Source organism: Erpetoichthys calabaricus, chromosome 14 (assembly GCF_900747795.2).
Source record: "Erpetoichthys calabaricus chromosome 14, fErpCal1.3, whole genome shotgun sequence".
Lineage (NCBI taxonomy): Eukaryota > Metazoa > Chordata > Cladistia > Polypteriformes > Polypteridae > Erpetoichthys > Erpetoichthys calabaricus.
Window position 1 is genome coordinate 33,659,256 of NC_041407.2, and position 23,097 is coordinate 33,682,352.

At 37.2% G+C, this 23,097-nt stretch overlaps 1 protein-coding gene across 7 annotated transcripts in view; it reads left to right on the forward strand.

Moving 5' to 3' along the window:
* Window positions 1–11,640, forward strand: part of LOC114664937 (transcription factor MafG) — a 159,891-nt gene extending 148,251 nt beyond the window's left edge. For all 7 annotated transcript variants that reach the window (XM_051936258.1, XM_028819262.2, XM_028819259.2 and 4 more), the window contains one exon: window positions 689–11,640. In XM_051936258.1, coding sequence (XP_051792218.1) covers window positions 689–1,141 — 453 coding nt within the window. In that variant the 3' untranslated portion in view covers window positions 1,142–11,640. The remainder of the gene's footprint in view (window positions 1–688) is intronic.
* Window positions 11,641–23,097: the final 11,457 nt, after the last annotated feature.

A 23,097-nucleotide genomic window follows, 5' to 3' on the forward strand; every position in this document is an offset into this window, starting at 1 on the left:
AAGGGCACGTATTGATTTTTCACTGTTTGTTTTCCTCTGTGTCTCTCTCTCTCTCTCTCTCCCTGCTCCTGACGGAGGGGGTGTGAGCTGCCGCCTTCAACAGCTTTGTACCGGCGGTGCTTCGCATACTTAAGAGCCAAACAGCCCTATTGATTTGTTTGCTTTTCTCTCTGTTTCCTTTGAAGAGGAAGATATGTTTGCATTCTTTTAATTGTGAGACAGAACTGTCATCTCTGTCTTGTCATGGAGCACAGTTTAAACTTTTGAAAAAGAGACAAATGTTTGTTTGCAGTGTTTGAATAACGTTCCTGTCTCTCTACAACCTCCTGTGTTTCTGCGCAAATCTGTGACCCAAGCATGACAATATAAAAATAACCATATAAACATATGGTTTCAACTTCGCGGATTTTCTTATTTCGCGGGTGGCTCTGGAACGCAACCCCCGCGATGGAGGAGGGATTACTGTAGACCATAAGTTGGCCATTGGTCGCTAAAATTAATTTTTTATGATAAATGGGTAATTGGTCTAAAGTTATTAAGGGAGCACATAGTAGATTTCTTCGGAATGGGTATCCCAGTGGCTGTTTAAAGCTTATAGAGCTTTTAGTTCCTTATTTGAAAAATGTACCTGAACAATGTCACTTGCAAAGCACATTTGAACTACTGTTTTTCTTGCCATTTTCTCTAGGTAAAAAGGGAGCCAGGAGAGAATGGGACAAGTCTGACAGATGAACAGCTGGTGACAATGTCGGTGCGTGAACTGAACCAGCATCTGCGAGGTCTTTCCAAAGAAGAGATCCTGCAATTGAAGCAGCGGCGGCGCACACTAAAGAACCGTGGCTATGCAGCCAGCTGTCGAGTCAAGCGTGTAACTCAGAAGGAAGAGCTGGAAAAGCAAAAAGCAGAACTTCAGCAAGAGGTAGAAAAATTAGCTTTGGAGAATGCCAGCATGAAAGTGGAGCTGGATGCTCTGAGATCCAAATATGAAGCCCTGCAAAATTTTGCCAAGACTGTTGCCCGTAGCCCAATGACCCCTGCTAGAGGGCCAATTGCTTCCGTAATTTTGCCTTGCATTCCTGGTAAGGTAGCAACCACCAGTGTCATTACAATAGTCAAGTCAAAAACAGATGCCAGATCTTAGTATCTGGAAAAATGGGAGTGTGAAGTCCAAGAGAACAAAGCTGGTCAGTGCATTATTGTTGAGCACATACAATGTATTCATTTTTTTTTTCCACAACCCATTTCCCTTCCAAATCATATGTGGTATGTTTTGAAAAATTACATAGATAGATGAGGATTTGGTGGAATTAGGCAGCATGGTAAAATCAGGAAAATAGTAATAGCTGGAAATTCAGTTAATCTGCTGCTGTATTAGTACCACCATGAAGTTATTTTAACGTCAGGGTATGTAAACAGGGCACCACTGAAAACAGATTAACATCTTAAGCTTCAATTCCTTAGATGATAAGGAGAACATTTTTTGCCAGTGGTTAGTAATGTTTAATTGATCTATTTGAAATGGTGATGGGATAGTGGAGAGAAATTTTTTTATCCCCCTTCCTCTGATATCATATTACCTCACACCCCTAAAAAACAAATCTAAATTTTTTCCTTCTTATTATGATACAGAAATGTATGTTATCATTTTTAATGTGGAATTTGTCAGTTTTTATAAATGTTATTTCCTGTTTATTCAGAAACTATAGCATATATACTTCAATTACTTATTTATTTTAAATTTTCCCTTATATAGGGAAGGGTTCACTTTTTTAGATGTCTTCTACAGAAAGAACATTTTAAAAAAAGCACTTAGTATCAAATTACTTAATTGAGAGAACAAGGTTACAGTATGTTAATTGTTTTGGAAGCACAGAAAAGCAATCATATGCTTACTTTTCTATTCTGTTCTTTAGTAAATTAAGCATTTTGCTGTCTTTTTTTTTTCTTTTTTAATTTATGTATTTATTTTTTTTAATTGTGCCTAATATGTTGCACTGACCAAAAAACGGAAAAAAACTGCAAGTGTTCGTCTTTCAAATCTGTACAGTATAAAAATTGTGATAAATTATATTTGTTGAAATGACCAATTTATGTGTTTGGATAGTCCTTCCTGGTAGCCAGTTATATTTTTAAAAGAATGCCGACACATTTTAGTTAATTAATTTTCAGAGCTAAATATTTCACTTTTCAGATTTTTCAGCATACCTCCCAAAATGTAAACTTTTTAATAAACTTAAATCAGTGTTTAAGCAGATATTTGCCAGAAAGTCAATATTTACCTTTTTGTATTTCTGTAAAGACTAGCTGAAACCATATTTATGAGAATAATTCACTTTACATGACTTACACACTGTATTACTTTAAAATGAACTAGGTTTGTCATGTCTTACTGTAGCCACTAATTTTAGTAGTATTGTAGAGGGCTATATATGAATTATTGTTGTAAAATGCACAGAATATATAAGCTATTAATGGAAATTGTGGAAGATTAATTTACAGTCCTTCCCTGCCTGGCAACCCAAGGTAATTTTAAGTATATAGGAATAGGGAACTCAGCAGCCTAAAAGAGACCTCCTTAAGCTTGCAAGAGTGTGCATCTGCAGAGAATCCCACTACTACTGAAATGATTTAGCCTCTATAGAGTATTTTTTGCAACTGTTCTGAAGCAGGTGTAAAATACTTCACATTGATTATTAAAATGTGTATGTTTTAATAATTGCGTTGACATTCCCCTAAGTAAATAAAAAATCCTCTTTTTCATACCTTTATGAACATAGCTACTAGTCAGGGTTTTAACTAATTAACAAATAAGAAAGTATGCATAATACATTTTAGATTAAAACTTAGGAAACATGAAGGTAACTGAGTTTCATATGCTTCAAGAGTAAATGATTTTAACATTAAATACATGGAAATAACAGGAGTTTCTGGCCACAATATAATTATTCATACCCAAAATACATCATGCATAAATAGGTTGTCCTACACAATGATTCCCAAATGTATCCTAAGCCTCTGGCAAAATTTAGATCAAATGATTTATTGCTTACCTGGTTGTCCATTACTTGTCAATACCCATTTTTATGTGTACACAAGAAAGCTGGCTTTTCTGGAGAAGTCTCTCTAATGAAGACTTCTATTTGTAGTGAAACTTGTAAAGAAATATTTAGCCAATGTAAGCATTTTGTGTCTGAACCTTCTGAAATTCTATGTTAATTAATTAAAAATTCTTAAAGTTGAAGTGAAGATTTAAAAGACTTGATACCTGTCTAACGATGTATTTTTATAGCATATTAACAGTTCAGAATTTCCAGTGATTGTTATGTTTGTCTCGAGAGTAATGGGGCTGGTTATGAGAATGCTTTTTGCTGGCCAACCTAATAAATAACTTCTCCCTTAGTGTATTTGTTACTTTACAAACCAACACCCCTATGGAAGTCATTTGTTTGTGTCACCCAAAACTTCATTATGCATATGTCTTGGCACCTTTAGAACACAAACTGCACCAAAACATCCATTCTCTCCATGTTAATTCCAGAAAATTTTTGTAGGTTTATTTTTACAATTTTAATATTAAAATTGACCATTTCCTTTTAAGTTCATAGTTGTAATGAAACCTCAGTACAGTTCTTGTTGTACTTTTGGTATTTCACATCCATTTTTAATAGATATGTGAATAAATAAAAATAAGGACTGACCAAGCACATAAATAGACAAAAGTGTGTCGCACAGAATTTGATGGTGTATGTATTTAGCAGATCTTTGTCAACATTCAAGTTTTTTATTTATATATATATCTATATATATATATCTATATATATCTATATATATATATCTATATATATATATATATATATATATATATATATATATAAGTACAGAAGGTATCTTGCATTATTTATAAAATCTTAAAAAAAAAAAAAAAAAAATGTTTGATATACTTTTTGCAATTGTACCAAAAGTGGCTTATTGAAGTTGATAGCTTTTTATAGTAACTAGGCGCGTACTGTGGATACAGCGTGGTGTGGTGTCAAAGTAACAAGGTGACAGTATTGTTCACTGTTTGGATGTGATGCTGTATTATTAATTCTTTACAGAGATTACTTGTGATGTAAACAGCACTTAATGCTTTCAGATGCCCCGTTAACCTGCACAATGACAGCAATGTGTACCTTGCTGTTTTAAAAAGCTGTCATTGATTAAATAAGTAAATAAATAAATGGAACTGTTGGGATGGGAATCTACCGTTCTAACCTGATAATCTGTAATGATTCATCGCAAATTGCTAACTGAGCTGTTCGCAGAGTGGTCACATCAGAAATCTTTTGATTATTATTTTAGGTAGTGTCATCTTAATGGTTCATTTTAATGTTGCACCTTTTGTTTCTGGTGTAACTTAATTGTTTAAGTGAAAGAATTTATGCCAATTTATTTGGACAATTTGTTTTTTTGGGAAAGCTCATAAAGAAAATAGGTTGTTGTTTAGCCCTTTTTATAAAACCAGCCATGTCATGGTTATATTTGTAGTCTAACAATGTAATGCACCTGCATATCATACTGCAGTATTCTTGTACTCTCTTTAAAATGTTTGTAAGTTGGCAACACACAGCTGTTGCTCAGTTGTATGATGTACTGTATTTCTGTTCATGTTACACATTCCTCTTTAATTTTAAGGGTGGCTGAAAGTAGTTATTGACTTGCTATTTACATCACATTACTTTTTATGACTTATTTATGACTGTGATATTTTTTCCTATGAGATAAATATATAAAAAATATGTGATTTTCATATTAAATATTGTTTCTGGTATGTGACTCCTCTGTATTTGGCCAGAAGCCTTTTTTTCCACTCTTTTTGAAAACGAATAATGTTATGAAAGGACCAAAAAGTCCAGACTTTTTTACAGGATAACTTTACAAACTAAGTACCAGAATTTTTTCAGGCAAGTGGCATCAGACTGTAAAATAATTTAAGGCAAGCAATATATTTATTTTAGTTGAAATATAAAAGTTATTTATTAAGTGTGATGGTAGTAGTTGCCTATTGAGAAATATAGTTTTATTATAATTCTGTTTTTAGAATTTTTATTAAATGTAAGTTGATAATTGGTTAATAGGTTATTTATATGAATTGTCCCAGTGTATTACACTTGTAGTGTATAGAACAAAAAATGTGTAATAATGATTGTTTTCAATTGAAGCACAAAAGCAAACTAATTGTCTCTTCAGTATTCCCTTTATCATTAACATAAGAGCTTATAGTCACATTATGAAGGTCTGCTTACATGCTGCAATTTTAACATCTTTACCTTTACAGTACGAGTAGAATTCATCTTCATAAGCTTACATGTACTTCAATATTCAGACTAATATTGTGAGCATGTTGATTTCATTTATGTCCTAACAAGTTTTAAATATTTTAGAGCTTTTTAAAATCTTAAATTGTAGTTACATTTTTTTTTGGTTTTATTGTTAAAGTTATCAATCATACCCCCTTGATGCCCACAGTGGTTAATTGTTATTGTTCTATACTGATCTTCTGATTCATGGTAAATTCTCCTTATTTAAATCATATTTGAGCTTCTTTACCATTTACTCAATTTTTTGAATATGAATAATGTAGCTTTCTGTGTATCACTTGTTTATGATTTTTCTCATGTTCCTTTAATTTTCAAATGAGAAAGTAGTTTTTAAACATATTTCATCTCTGATATACCATCTAGAAAGGTCCCATGATGTGCTGTCACACTAGATCATCTTAGCCTTTCACTGTCCAGAGTAAGTAGTTTTGTTAGATATGGATCTTAACCATCAATGAAATGACCATCTAAGTAAGACCATTTTGAATACATTCAGCTGCCTAGTATTTGGTACCATATGTTTTGGAAGACACCTACTACTACAGAAGGCTTAAACACAAAAGAGTCACAGTTCTATTCCTGAAATAGCACATGTAACTATACTTTTTATTTCAGCAAAGTCCTGTGTACAGAGGTGTCACTTACCAGTAAATCATTTACTTCTCTTAATGGCAGAATGTTAAAGTGAGCGAGAGAGAGAGGTAATATTTTTTCATTACTTTTAGATTGCAAAACTTTTTTCAATCTCTGAATTTTTCTCTTTTTTGCTGTGGTGTTTTTTTGGGTGGTTCTGTCTCTTAATCTTCCTCTAGCCCATGATCAGAAGTTATACATTAGGACCCGCTTATTACAAGCGGCTTGACTTTGTTTGTCTCTCTCTCTCTCTCTCTCTCTCTCTCTTTCTCTTCCACCCCTCCCCCACCTGAGATGTGGCGTACTTGTTTACGTCATGAGTATTGTGAAGGTAAATCTATTTAAATATGCAACTTGTTGGACCTCTGCACATGGCAGTGGCTATGACGTGTGAGTTGTCCTTTTGTATAAGTGATATACAAAGTATATAGTGCACCTCTTTATCTGTGTTGTGTTTAAACTACTACTTTGCTTCAGTTTGTGTGTATGTGTGTGTGTGTGTGTATATATGTATATGTGTATTATATATACATACACAAGCTATTAAGCACTAAAGTTCTGTCATTATTACTTTTTTTCTGGTAGCATCTTATTTTTTTACATGTATACTGTGAATCTAAAGCTGCAGAGGTTAATCATAGTATTCTTTTAAATCTCAAATTGCATTGTCCATATACTGTTTCAGCCCTGGCCCCTGCATGCATTTTTAAGTGTAGTGACTCTTTTATGTTTTATTTTTATTCATTGGAGACCACTGTTCTAATATTCTGAAAAAATCATTCCCCTTCAAGTTAAGCATGTGTTGCTACCCCCAGATTTTCCTATACTAAGGTGTAATCTTTTATAGGAACAAATGAAATTCCTTAGTTAAATTATTTTTAATGTGCATGCTATTAAATTCCTAGAAATAATTTTATTTAATTAAGAAAATGACATGTAACAGTGTAGTGAATTCAAATTAATAAAAAAAAGTGAATACATTTTAGTTTATTAAAAGATTTGACAATAATATACAAAGTGAACTTTTTTTTTAAAAACAATCTGTATCCACCAGAAACAAGACAAATAAAGACGTTAATGGGGTGATCTGTTGGAAAGGGCATCTTATTAGGAGCTACAAAAAAGAAAAAACTGCCGTATTTTTAAATAAGTTATATGATTGTGACAACCATTTACAAAACAAATATTCTAGGTTTGTGTATTTTTCTGTTATGAATGATGTATTGAAGAAATTGTATGGTATCAAGCATGTGATAATATGCCCTTGTAACATAAGATTATATGTGAATTTTTATGCCATCTTTTTTTGTAGCATCATTACATTTTATATACATTTATGACTTACTTGATTTCTATAGATTCAAATCTGCTACATAGCCATATTAAAGCTTTTTGGATTTGTACACTTTTAAGCTCATAACAAGTACAGTAGACATAAAATTTGCATTTATTGGCTTTAATAAAGCCAATGTCTAATCATGCATCTTTTTACTGTGAGGCATGTCAGATTTGCCAATCACAGTTGCTGATCTCATCGCTACACCATGTCAAATTACCAAGCGCTGCTCTTCAAGTGCAGTCGTACTCGCCCCATTTTTTGACCGCTTGTGGTATATTGCCTGATAGAGTGGTGCTTTGCAGAGGGTTAGTAGCTGCACCAGGTTCTGGTATAATCTCTGTACTTTATTTCTTTTCTTCCATTCTGTTATTGTATGTAAATATTAGACACGAGACAGATGAGTTTCTCTTCTGTTTGTGAGGTTCAAAACACGCGTGTTCCTTGTTTCTTTTTGCTACATTCTATACATTGTACTTCCAGATGAGCATTCATTGATGCATTTGGTTTTCAGTTTTCCTGTGTACACAGCCTTGTCCCTCTGACTATAGAAAAAATAAAGCAATGTTGATTTTATCCTAGTAAGTCGCAGAATAGTTGGTCTCAGGTGTTGGGTGTGTAACATTAGATGATTGGATTCATGGGACTGCACCGTGACTTCTTCTGACAGTATAAGATTATGTAAATGAAGGCTACAAATAAAAATCACTGGAAGAGTCATCTAATGTGACATGGACTTTGTCCATCCTTTTTCTAACCTGTTTATGCACTGCCTGTACTTTATTATTCACTGTGTACAAACTGGGAATAAAGCCTGGATGAGCTGTCAGTTGTAAAGCATAGTCACACATCCTGGGCCAGTTTGGAGTCACCAACATTAAAGGTTAATGAACAACTTGCTGTTCATATTGGGTATGCTGTCCAGAAGTCACTTCTTTAAATTCCAAATTGTTTACACCTTTAGTCAATTAGATACGCAGAGAAGTACAAAATAGATATGTAAAAATTCAAAGAGGCTTCTAGCAATTGAGAATGATCATATATTATTTTTACAGCTATCCATGAACAGAAATAATGAAAGTCTGTTGTTCATCTTTAAATCATAGAAGTATTGTTCAGAACAAATTATGGAAGATTTGTCAGACTACAATATTTATGCATTCCCATCTGTACTGTTTCTAAGAAGTAACTAACTTAACATCAAACGAGTGTTAAGAAAATGTATATAAATGTTTAGCTGATCCAACAAAATTCTTCTTCTGTTGCCTGTTCTCGTTAGGCATCACCACAGTGGATCATCTGTTTCCATGTCTTCCTGTCCTCTGCATCTTGCTCTGTCACACCCACCACCTGCATGTCTTCTCTCACCACATCCATAAATCTTCTCCTAGGCCTTCCTCTTTTCCTTTTCCAATATACCCAGCATCTCTCCTCTGCACATGTCCAAACCAACGCAGTCTCGCCTCTCTAACTTTGTCTCCATACCATCCAAACTGAGCTGACCCTCTAATATACTCATTCCTAATACTATCCATCCTTGTCACACCCAAGGCAAATCTTAATATCATTAATTCTGCCACCTCCAACTCTGTCACCTGTTTTTTGGTCAGTACCACCGTCTCCAACCCGTATAACATAGCTGGTGTCATTGCCATCTTGTATACCTTCCCTTTCACTTTTGGTGGTATCTATCAGTCACAAATCATTCCTGACACACTTTTCCATGCACTCTTCCCTGCCTCCACTACTTTATTTTTTCCCAATCTTCCACCCTCCCTATTACTCTGTACTGTTGATCCCAAGTATTAAACTCTTCTACCTTTGCCAGTTCTACTCCCTGCATCCCCACCATTTCTCTGACCTCCCTCTCAATCACATACATGTATTCTTTCATTTCTACTGACCTTCATTCCTTTCCTCTAGAGCATATCTCCACCTCTCCAGGGTCTTCTCAACCTGCTCCCTACTCTCATTACAGATCACAGTGTCATCTGCAAACATCACAGGGACCTCTGTCTAATTACCTCTGGCAACCTGTCCATCACCATTGCAAATAATAAAGGTCTCCGAGCCAATCCCTGATGTAATCCCACCTCCACCTTAAATGCATCCAGACCTCATCACTGTCACTTCCCTCATACATATCCTGTACCATTCTTACATACTTCTCTGCTATTCCCAACCTCATACAATACCACAACTTCTTTCTAGGCACCCTGTCATGTACTTTCTCTAGGTTCACAAAGACACAATGTAACTCATTTTGGCCTTCTCTGTTCTTTATCAACGCCCTCGGAGCAAACATTGCATCTGTAGTGCTCTTTTTCCGGCATGAAACCATACTGCTGCTCACTAATCATCACCTCCCTTCTTGACCTTAGATGCCACTACTCTAACCCAGAACTTCATTCTGTGGCTGATAAATTTTAACTTTCTGTTGTTATTACAGTTCTGCCCATCAGCCTTATTCTTAAAAATCTGTATCAGTATACTTCTCCACTCCTCAGGCATCAACTCAATTTCTAAGATCTGGATAAATACTCCACTGCCATCTCTCCTAAATGCCTAAATACTTCTACAGGTATGTCATCTGGACCAACAGCCTTCCCATTCTTCATCCTCTTTGTAGCTGTCCATACTTCTTCCTTAGTTAACCAAAAAGTGCAACGGATTACCATCTCCACATCATCCAACCTTCTCTCTCATTGTCTTCATTTATCAATGTCTCAGAGTACTCTTTCCATCTGCTCAACCCACTCTCCTCACTTGAGTACATTTCCATCATTATCCTTTATCACCCTAACCTGCTGCTCATCTTTTCCAGCTCAGCCTCTCTGTCTAGCCAATCAGTACACGTCCTTTTCTCCCCCCTTAGTGTCCAACTTGTCATGTCATCATGTACCTTTTCTTTAGACTTTGCCACCTCTCTCTTTAACTTTCACCTTATCTCCTTGTACTCTTATCTATTTTCATCATCTTTCCGACTATCCTACTTCTTCACCAACCTCTTCCTCTGTATACTCTCCTGTACTTCCCCTTTCCACTTCTTTGTCCTCCTTCTGTCCAGATGTCAAACTAAGCACCTTTCTAGCTGTCTCCCTTACCACTTCTGCTGTAGTTTTCCAGTCGTCTGGTAATTCTTCTCTGCCACCTAGTGCCTGTCTTACCTCCTCCATGAACTCCACCTTGCAGTTTTCCTTTTTCAATGTCCGCCGTTTGATCCTTGGTTCTGCCCTCACTCTCCTCTTCTTGATGTCCAACGTCATTCTACAGACCACTATCCAGTTTCCTTCAGACTGAACCTCCTTCATAGGATATAATCCATCTGTGTGCGTCTTCCTCCACTCTTGTATGTCAACTTGTGTTCTTCCCTCTTCCTAAAATATGTATTCACCACAGCCATATCCATCCTTTTTGCAAAATCCACCACCATCTGACCTTCATTCCTCTCCTTGACACCATACCTATTCATCACCTCCTCATCCCCTCTATTCCCTTCATCAACATGTCCATTGAAATCCACTCCAATCATCACTGTCTCTTCCTTGGGTACACTGTCTACCACTTCAACTGTCTCCAGAAATCTTCTCTCTCATCCATTGCACACCCAACTTGCGGGTATCTGCATGAATAGCATTCATCATCACACCTTCAGTTTCCAGCTTCATAATCAAAACTTTGTCCAACACTCTTTTCACCTCCAAAACACTTTTGACATACTGTTCCTTCAGGATAACCCCTACCCCATTTCACTTTCCATCCACACCATAGTAGAGCAATTTGAGCTTGCTTCTGATACACTTGTTCTTACTCCCTTTCCATCTGGTCTCTTGCACACACAAATATATCAACCTTCCTTCTCTCCATCATATTAGCTAACTCTCTCCCTTTACTAGTTATACTGCCAACATTCAAAGTTCCTACAATCACTTCCACTCTGTTAACCTTCCTCTTCTCCTCCCCAAGCACGCTGTTTGCTAACAGCACTGTTGGCGGAAGTTACTAACCTGGGCCTTGATCGATCCGGTATGGAAATCTGTATTGTTGTCCACATATTCATCTGGCAAGATTTTACACTGGATGCCCTTCCTGATGTAACCCTCCTATTTATCTGGGTTTGGGGCTGGCACGAAGAAACGCAGTGGTTTGTGCATCCTTCATGGCTGGGTTAGGTAACCCAGCAAAATGAATTACAATTAATGTTTTTGGAGATTTTTTTTTTTTTTGCTTTATTAATTGATTTTCTGAATTTCTGTATGTTTTTGACACTGAACACTATCAGATCATCATTGAAATTCTGGATAAAAGAAACAAATATTTAAAAAAAGGTTTTAATAGTTTAGAATATAAATAGAAATATTTTTTCCTGTTTAACACATTTAACATTCTGTACAACAAAATCAACATGCATCAGTCAAACCAATTAAGTGTGTATCTAAGGTTTGAGATCAACATACCTTAAAAATTGTCAAAAGAAATCTTTACCTGCTCAAATCTGAAGGAGTCTCACATTTGCTTCTCCGTTACAGTGAACATTCACCTCACAGTTTCCATGAATGCATCATACTTGCAGTCATTAAATTAATGTCTTTATTTGTCAAGAGTTGGTCAGAAAATGTTGAGAGATCCACCAAATATTGAGAGGGTATAAAATTATCTAACATGCCAAAATAAATCCAGTTTAGATCATCTTGAGATGCACAAAATAAAATCACGCAGGTCACATATTCAGGAGGACTGTTCTATGTATAGTTCTAAAAAATAAACCATGTACTTCACAATAAAAATATATCCAATGTCAGTTTTGTGGTGTTAGGGTTGTTGGATACCATGCTACCTCACGACTGGGACACTTGCCAAGACAAGGGGAAACATGAATTCCCCTTTTGAGTTATGGAACTCCTCAGGAGAACAGCCGCTCAAGAAGTTAACTCTGAATGTTTTGAATTGACCGAGTTAAAGTCCAGACCTAAACCACACTGATGTTGTGACAGGACCTCAAGCTAGATGTCATCGTACACAGGTCGTAAATATGACTGAGTTGAAGCCATGGGTAAATTGGCTAGAATTCCTTGACAACTATGTGAAAACCAGAACATTTTAAGAAGAAATTAGTTGCAGCTTAAATGATGAATGATGATTTCATAATAAATAAAGATTAAGTAGGTTCAATTAAGTTATTTGTGGCGAGAATGCTAAAGATACTGTGATTGCTTAACAGCTGCATTACTTTGATATTTCATGTGTGAAAGGAAAAAATACATTTGGCATAAGATGGCATGAAATATTTTTAACTTTTAATATAACTGTGCATTGCCTGATTAAATGAGAGCAAGTACTAAGAAAATACGATTTATTTTGTCTATGTTGATTTAAAAAAAAATAGATCACTGGCACTGAAACTGAAAGAAGGCCAGTAGTAAAGAGGAATAGTATTAGAATGACACCATCCAGTGCTTTTAATTAAGTTTTAGACTAATGTTTGGCTCGTCACGTGTTCATGGTGAGAGTTCATGTAGTTTCTAGGACTACAATAGCATATTTAATAGGTGTATAGTCCAAGCATACAAACATCTTGAGAAAGTGTTTTTTTTGTTTTAATTTAAAATAGTCAAGAGATTCATACACCAGTAAGCGGGAAACTATGTTACCTGGAAGAAATAAAACAATGTTGGAACCAGTCCTTCATAAAGTAATAGACTTGTGAGATAAATGGGTAATGTTGAAAGTGCATTTCAAATTTGTCAAGACATTGAATTCACCTACCACAGACTTTCAAACTGGAGAAGGCTTTTAAAAGTGCTACGCAGACATTGGTTTTAATTGACTAGCTGTCTAAATTGCAGGATTCAAGTGTCTACCCCGAATCACCAAATGTAAATTAAAATATACTCCATAGGGATTTGGGTTTTTTGTTTAATTTTTTTTATTTATTTATTTTTTTAATTTGTTGCATGCCTTCTGTGGTGATTATACTGCATCAGTTCTGATCTCCCGTCCACTCTTAAATTAACTCCTAGGCAAACCACCAGAAATTGTTGTCAATAAATATGGGTAATAACTGGTAATAATTATCAGACAAGTGAATATGAGATTCAGAACTCTGCATTTAAAGGTAAATAAAGATTGAAATGAGGTTTCTGAAGAGCACTATATGGTTTACATCTGCAGTCTTCATTTTATTACACCCTTTAGTTAGAAGTGAAATAGCATATCCTATGCACACACATTTGTACATTTAAATTATGTCCAACAGTACACAATTAACAAAAAATCAAAGCTTTACACTGAATTTTTGTTTCTTTTGTTACATGCTGTTAAAATTGATTTCAGGAAAAGCACAAACTGTGTGTATCCTGCTATACAATAGGGATTCTGAACTTTGATATGTATTAACATTTTTACTAATATGATTAGTATGTTCTTGTTACTTTTATGTCTATAAATGGGGTGTAATAAATTCACAGTGCTTTTGGGAATAAAGTGAGTTTAGTTGTGTTTATTATAAATTATTGTAGTTTTTTTTGCAATCTGTAGATAAGTAATATGTATTCTTATGTAACAATCATGAAAATAGCTCATTTTAGTTAGAGGCGTCTAATTTATTGATGTACATACTGTATGTTTGTTGATATACAATTACTTTATTTTGTATATGACCAATAAACACATTTTAAAAATAATCACTTGTTTGTTTAACAGATTTTGTAAAATTAAAATGTTCTGTTCAAGCTTGGCAACTTGCAGACTTTTTATTTATATATATATATATATATATATATATATATATATATATATATATATATATATATATATATATATATATATATATATATAATACACACACATACACACTGCTTGCTACCAAATTGTGTCCCAGTTTCTTCAACCTTTTTAGGACTTATTTTTGAACAAGCATTAGTAAAGCATGACAGATGCATGAAAGTGCTAGTGTGTAGTGTCAGCTCTTAATGAGATTTTTTGCTTTTGCTTCCCATGGTTTGACAGATTATTTTGGGACAGTGCCCTGCTTTGAATAACCTTGATTCATATGGGCCATACGCATAGTAAATTAGTTCTATTTATTAATGGTGCTTATATGAATAATTCTATCTTATCTGTAGTTGTCCAGTTTTGTAATCTGCAAGCTACATTCCACCAACCAAACTTGTACTTTATTGTATATTCTTCAAGATACATCTGTAGTTCTTTTACTGGAAAATCATAGGAATATCTAGGTTTTTCATTCTTTTTAATAACTGTTGAGACATTGTACGTTAGTAACATTAGTTGAATGTTTAAATGATTTAGCCTGAATCATTGGCCAGGGTGAGCAAGTTAAAAGATTGAAGTTGTTTTTAATTATTCCTTTATCTGGCTCAGTTGCTGAGATTACTGTGTCATCGTTACATGTGTTTTCCTAACTAAGTTATATATTTAAGCAGAAGTTTACAGCCAGCTAACAGACACTGAGTTTCTGATTGCAGATCTATGATCTGAGGAAAGTGACATTGTGATGTGTACACATTCTCTGTTTAAAGAGTGAGAAGATTTTAGAATCCTCTATCTTAAAGAATAAAATGAAGCAAATCATCATCATAGAACCAAGCCCAGTGTTTTCACAACTTTATATGATCTCGTACACACAATCATGACAGAATAATTGGGATATTGTCGTACTTTTTTTAAATGCTATTTGCTTTTCAGAGCTGTGACTCTTTCACAAACGGAGCACCTTGATGTGCTTAGCCACGTTTTAGCCAAGTGTACTGAAAAAAATTAGACCAACGTTTCCAATTCTTTTTTATAGGTTTGCAATGCAAAAACATTGTGTGGGCTACACATTTTTTGTTTAAGAAGAGGGAGCTTGATTTTTTTGTTTGTTTTTGAATAAATGATCTGGTCCCAATTAGTTAATAATTTAAAAAATCATAATAAAGGCAGGGATTTAAGAAGGTCTGAGCATAATACCTGTAAAAGCAGCTCCATGAAGCAAATACAAACCAAGTAAAGCCATAGCTAATTTGGCAGTCTGCACCTGAATGTTATGCTCTCCATTTGTCAGAATGGCTTATACTTGTTTTCTTTACCTATTTAGCTTCTGTTGTGCACAGAGACCCTGTTAGGCAGCTGCCCTACTTGAACTTGCTTATTCACAGCTGAAAAGGAAACAAAATCTGTCTGCAGGTAACTCTCCAGCGGTAGCTGCTCTGCATTTCACACTGTACTTTCCTCAAATTGCTCTGAGATCCCTGCTGAAGCCTATGGCAAGAACAAATTGCAACAAGAGGTATTTTAACGGCCAATGTAGGACACACTTAATTCTCTTCAGTATATTTCATTCTAACCAGTTTCAAAAATCTCTCCTGGCCCAGATATTTCAAGTTGAGCAAGCAGAGCAATAAATCGTTCCAGTCCTAATGCTCATTTTAACATATTTCAACTTGCGTCTCTTCTGTAATAAAAATCATTTAATGTTCTCTGCTGTATAAAAGAGACCAGAATTCCACCTGTTTAATTCATTGTACTTTCAACAAGTGCATAGCCATCTTTCAAGGTATTTTGTTGCTTTTCTCTCTCTCCCCATCCCCAGCACACAGTTGATCTCCCCTTGGATAGCATTCCTTCTGCAGGTCCCCTTTGCTAGTAACTTCAAAATTCTGGCAGGAAAAACATACTGGTAATTCTGACATGACCTCATGGCCGAGGGTGTCAGCTTGAGACTACATGGTTAAAGGTACAGCTCTGGCAGGTGCTTTAAGATAAAGCATCAGTGATCTTCTCTTTTTGTGTTCTTTATATCTGAAGAAGATGCATTGATACAAATCTGTATTTGGGATAACCACTGCATAAAGGGTACAATGTATAATTAAGTTAAATCGTCATGCAGTTTTTGCAAGTAGGTTTGAGATTTTCCTGCCTTCCACCATCTCGTATGATGACATTATCCATACAGTATGTAGTACGTTCAGCCATCCATCCATTTTCCAACCCGCTGAATCCGAACACAGGGTCACGGGGGTCTGCTGAAGCCAATCCCAGCCAACACAGGGCACAAGGCAGGGAACCAATCCTGGGCAGGGTGCCAACCCACCGCAGGACACACACAAACACCAAGCACACACCAGGGCCAATTTAGAATCGCCAATCCACCTAACCTGCATGTCTTTGGACTGTGGGAGGAAACCGGAGCACCTGGAGGAAACCCACGCAGACACGGAGAGAACATGCAAACTCCACACAGGGAGGACCCGGGAAGCGAACCCAGGTCTCCTTACTGTGAGGCAGCAGCACTACCCACTGAGCGACCGTGCCGCCCATGTAGTATGTTGTTTTTTGTTATTTTTTTTTAAACTTCTCCAATTCTGTGTTGTAGGGAGCTGATTTCGGCAGGCTTCACCCCCTATGCCCAAAGGAATCTCACTATGGCGCAATCCTGCAGTGGAGTGTTCATGTTCATTTGATCTTGGCTTCAGCTAGACTATTGGCAAAGTGTTAACCTGTGTGTGTTCAAATTACCCATAAGCCATCACGAGCATGTTGTATTATGTCAGCTTCTATCTGTTGCAGTTGCATAGTAATATTCAAAATGCCTTGACTTCTTTTCATTTACCCTCATATATACAAGTACAGTATGTACACTCACTGAGCAAATTCTTAGGAATACTAATACTGGGTAAGGGCTTCCCTTTGCATTCAGAACAGCCTTGTTTCTTTATGGCATAGATACCACACGATGTTGGAAACATTCCTCTGAGATTCTGGTCCATGTTGACATGACTTCAAGCAATTTCTGTAGATTCGTCATACGTACATCCATGCTGCAACTTCCCTGTTCTACAACATCCTAAAGGTGGGTCACTTGCTCACAGATTCCAGTAACAAACGCCTCCATTATCTGCCCTCAGAGTCCTCGTCCCTCTCAGTTCCTCGTACAGACCGGAGTTGCCATCAAGCCGTGCACTGCGACTCCTCTTGAGTATATCTAGGGTGCCCTCCAAGATGAAATTCCTCCTTCTGGGAACACCGGCAACACCAACACAACCCTCAGTAACCTTCAGGGTCTTGTCACGCACGGTCTCCCACATTACATTAGGATTAGCACTCTGCCTCAGCAAAATTCAAGATTAATCAGACCAGGCTACATTTTTGTAGTTTTCATCGGTCCACGTTTGGTGAGCCAGTGCCCACTGCAGCCTTTGCTTTCTGTTCTTGAGAGTCATTCTGAGTTATTGTAGCCTTGATGGCCGCTTGAACCAGTCTGGCCATTATGATAGTTACTTAGAATTCGGTATAGCCATTCACTCCTTGTAAGTTAACATGAGATATAGCTTTGTTTTACAGTAATAGCTACTGTTAGAGTGTTAATTTAGCCAAGTAGGAAATAGTCTTAACTGCTAGCATGAATTGTTTGATACGTTTGCAAATAGGAGATGGCATACAGTTTTCTGACCATGCTTATAATGTACCTAAAGTAAAACTGTATAACCAAACTTAGATAATAAAACAAGATATGGGGAATTTGGAGACCAAGTCAACAACTTTTTTTGCAGTAGGCCAGGGTGTGTTATCCTGCTGAAAGAGACCACTGCCGTCAGAAAATACCGTTGCCATGAGAGGATGCACTATACATGATCTGCAACGATCTTTAGGTAGGTGGTACAACATAAAGTAACATCCACATGAATGCCAGGACTCGAGGTTTCAGAGCAGAACATTGCCTGGACAATCACACTACCACTGCTGGCTTGCCTTCTTCCCATAGTGCATCCTGCTGCCACCTCTTCCCCAGGTAAACAACGCACACGGTAATCCACATGATCTAAAAGAAAATGTGACCACCTTCTTCCATTGCTACATAGTCCAGTTCTGATGCTCATTTGCCGATTGTAGGTGCTTTTAGTGGTGGACAGGTGTCCTCTGATAGGTCTGCAGCTATTCATCCCCATATACAGCACTCTGTGATGCTCGGTGTATTTTGACACCTTTATGTCATTGCCAGGAAATTTTTCATCAATTTGTGCTACAGTAGCTCTTCTGTGAGATCAGAGCAGATGGGCTAGTACGTGAGCCTTGGGTACCAAGGATTCTGCAACCGGTTCACCAGTTGTTCTTCCTTGGACCACTTTTGGTAGGTATGGTACTAACCACTGCAACAGACCTGCCATTTGGAGATGATTTGACCAAGTCATCTACCCATTGCAATTTGGCCCTTGTCAAAGTCTCTCAGATCCTTACACTTGCCCATTTTTTCTACTTCCAACACATGAACAGCAACAACATTACCTTTGTAGAAAAGGCTGATATTATCCATGTATTGCTATGGCTTGAACACCGCTCCTCACTTAAAAGCCAGTGCCATACACTCTTGGTGCCAGCTAAAAAATTTCAGTTTAACTGATACATCCCTTCTGCCCAATGCAGCCGCTGTGGATTATCTGACACCAGACTATGTTACATCTAGGGATGTCTCTCAAATGCATGAGCTGGACACCTGAGCTCCAAACAAAGGACCAAAAATCAAGGATGAGTAACAGTGACGGACAGAACTTTGCACCATTGGTTAAACAAGAGGATGGCCTTATGTGCACCCAGGAAACCAATGGCTAGACCTCAGTTCCTTCCTTTAAAAACCCTTGCTTTTGTCTATGAGCTCACTGGTTAACCTTGCCATAATCTGTGCTGCCCAAAGCAGAAACGCCAGTGCTTATGGGGAGTGGCTGTAACAAAAGTTAAAACAATACCTTCTAGTCCAAAGGCTAACTGGGGCTGGACTGGAAAAAGACAGAATACCATCAGTAACAAGAGTTGAACCAGGGGTGCCACTAGTCCAAACCATGCTAAGACAGTAAGTGCCCAAGTAGAGGAAGACCGTATATGAGAGGCCACACATTTGCTTTGCTAAAAACAGAGGCTGACTGATCACCAACTAGCCCAGCAGGTGTATATTTGGTAGTAACTGAGGGCACTGTGTGTGCATGTAAAAATGTGAAAGAGAAACTACAGTACCACCCACAACCAGAAGGTGTGACCAAAGGTTTGTTTTGAATGTCCCTAAAGTCCTACTGTCTACCATACTACAGTGGAACCTCGGGTCACGAACGTCTCAGACCACGTACAAATCGGGTTACGACCAAAAAGTTCGCCAGACTTTTGCATCTGTTCACGACCACACACTCGGCTGACGAACAAGCCAGTTTCCCTTCCGGTTTGTATGCACGTGTTCAGTCTCTCCCTGTGCAGAGAGAGCGCAAGCAAGAGAGAGAGATGGCTGGCCACATAAAGCCAAGAAGGCAGTTAAAGAAAGCACCGGGCTTGTTGTTAAAGAGCCTGATTCGAGCACTGCTTTAACCTCATTGTATTTAATGAAGACTTTTTTCTATTGGATTTTAACCTCCACTTCACTTCTGTTTACAGCGATCGGTTCATAGCGCACATTGTTGTAATGTTACTTTTCTTGGTTGTTTATTAAATTATGAATTTTTCAAATGTTCGTGTTTTTCCCTGTGCTTAAAACTCATTAAAAAAAAAAAAAAAGTGTTTACAGCGAGCAGTTCATAAGGCTATAGCGTGAATGCTTGCAATGTTACTTTTCTCTGTTCAAGGCTTTCTCAGTGTTATTCAATGTTTTAACATTTAGTTTACTATTACGCTGTGCATCCTATGGTATAATGAACTATTTTTGTGCTTAAAAATCTTTAAAAAAAATATGTTTACGTACAGTTCGTATGGTTTGGAACGGATTAATTGTATTTACATACAATCCTATGGGGGAAATTACTTCGGGTCACGACCAGAGTTTTGGAACGAATTACGGTCGTGACCCGAGGGTCCACTGTACTTGGTAACGTGTTCCATGTGTCTATGGTTCTCTGTGTAAAGAAAAACCTAATTTTTGTGTGAAATCTACCCTTAAGTTTCCAACTGTGTCCACATGTTCTTGATGAACTCATTTTAAAATAACAGTCACTATCCACTGCGTTAGTTCCTTTCATATTTTTAAACACTACAATCATGTCTCCTCTTAATCTTCTTTTGCTTAAACTGAAAAGGCTACACTCTTTTATCCTTTCCTCATAATTTGTCCCCTGTAGTCCTGGACTCAGCCTAATGCACTTCACTGGATATTTCCTAGTACTGATATATCCTTTATGTAGCCTGGACACCAAAAATGTACACCGTGCTCCAGATGAAGTCTAACCAGTGTGTTATAAAGCATGAGCATAACCTCCATGGACTTGTATTAATTGTAATTTAGCTGGCTTTGTCCTTTATATTATTCTATTATGGTATAGGTGTGACTGTGATGGAAAGGTAATAACCTTGTGAAGGATAAGTTGTGCCTGTTATGAGTTTCTGATCCTACATCCAGTAACAAAGTGTAGAGCAACATATCACACACAATCATCTACACATCCACACAAACGTAGGGGTGAAAGAGTTGGTAAGCAAATGCAGAGGCTAACAGTGAGCAAATGAACACCACAGTGCAAACACGAGAAGTTTAATAACTAGCTAAAGAACTTGAACACATGAAAGATCAGAATTCATATGTTATGCCCCTTTTTCTAGTTGAAAATTGTGCTTGTAACTGTGCTGTGCCAGTGGGAAACGGGGAAAAGTGTTTCCTACAGGAAAACAATTTTTAAAAAGTGTGCTGAACTTGTGTCCATGTCTGTCTGTGTCAGGGTTGGGAAGCTGGTGCGTCCCCTGGTGGCCACAATACACATATATACTTGCATATATACATCTTCTATTATTACTAGGGGGCTCCGCCCCCTGCTCGCTTCGCTCGCCAACCCCTGGCGTTGGGGCATGACAAAGAGTGAGATGTATGAATTAGATATAGAATAGTGTGCAGGTGTGGATGATGCATATAGAAAGCCAAAAATACAGTGTTTGGCACAGAGTAATGGTTTATTGGAATATTTCTTTGTACACAACATTAGTAGTAAAGATGGTGTCCTGTCCTTGAATGAGTCTTCCTTGGCATGGAGCATTTATAACTTTAACTTTAACGTCAGATGAACGTCGAACACGTGAGAAGGCAACATAAAGTTGTCCATGTCCAAAAACGGGTTCAGAGAGGTAGATGCCAACCTTGTTCATGGTTTGTCCTTGTGATTTGTTGATGGTCATGGCAAATGCAGGTTTAATGGGGAACTGTCGGCGTTTCAATGTAAAAGGTAATTCTAGGTCAGAACTTGTAAGGTCAATTCTAGGAATGAGAACAGTATTGTTAGCATGTGATCCTGTAAGAACTGTCACTTGAATAACATTGTGTCATGGTGTTGACGACTAAACGTGTGCCATTGCATAAACCCTGTTTAGTGTTAAGGTTTCTTAATAGCATGATTATTGTTCCGTTTTTAAGGGTAAGGTTGTGTTGTGGTCATCCGTCCAGGTTAATAGTGTTCAAATATTCTAAGGGGAAATTCAGATGTTCATTGTCGTCATCAGAGTCAACTTTGTCAGAGCTTAGAAAGAGCCGTGCCTCTCCAGGAAGTAATGAAATGACCTGGTTATTAATGTGATCAACATTAATATTTTTTGGACATAATATAGTGCGTTGTGTTAAAAGGGGCATTTGGTCTAATGAGACCGCTGTTCCAAATATCTCCGTAAGTAAGTCGTCGCAGATGAAGGGTTGAGGAATTGTAATAATATCTGGGTGAAGTCCATCTGTATTGGTGAGTCTACAATGTTCTAGTTGTAATAACCAATTGTTATATTCGGGATCTGGAAATCGCATGTTTTGTACCAAGTGTATCTTTAGAAAGCCAAGCTAATTGTTCGCGTAACATTTTTTGTTCCGCGGTTTTAGAAGCGCACCGAGGTGAATTTTTTTTTTTGATGCGGGTTTGTGTTTGTGGTCCCGTTACTCGAGCCGTCTAGTTTTGTATCCGTGATCGTGAATTGATGACTTGTTTGATCTTTATCGTTAGGAATATGGATAAGTAATAAGTAGGATCGAACTCACTGTTAATATGCGGACTGTTCGTTTCTTCGTATTATCACCAATCAGGTCTCGCGCCTGTATATGTATTGTAGTTCGGTCTCGTGTTTTAAGGTGGACTGAATAATAGCTGAGCGCATGGTATGTGGAGCAATAGGTAAGCACTGTCTAAAATCTACTCCTAATAAAAGTACCTTTACTCCAAAGGGAATATTATTATTCATCAACGCAATGCCAATTGTCCGCGTATTTTAAGGTGGACTGAACAATAGCTGAGCGCATTGTAAGTGGAGTAATAGTTAAGCACTGTCTAAAATCTCCTCCTAATAAAAGTTCCTTTCCCGCAAAGGGAATATTCTTATTCATCAACGTTTGTAGAAGTTTATCAATGGTGTTGAGTAAGTGACTGGATGCCATTGTACATTCATCTATAATTAATAGTGTGGCAAGACGGATGTCACGTGCATTGTTACTGTGCATTGTCATAGTGGATACTGATGTTTCTGTGACTGGGACCGGTATTTGGAATAAGGAGTGACATGTGTTTTTGGAGCCGAGACATTTTTTCTTCCGCGGTTTCAGAATCGCTTTGTGGGCGCCGACGTGATTTGTGCATATTTGCGTTCTTGATTTGTTTCAGGGTGCAATGTTCCAATGCGATGTAATATTTGTCCACATACGCGAAAGCAGTATGGGCCATTGCCTTTTGGTGACATGATATTTACTCCGGTAGATGCAAAATCAAATGAACTATTGTAGGATGTAATGCAGATGCGCCGCCGTGTATTTTGTTGTTTCATGCGGGTTCGTGT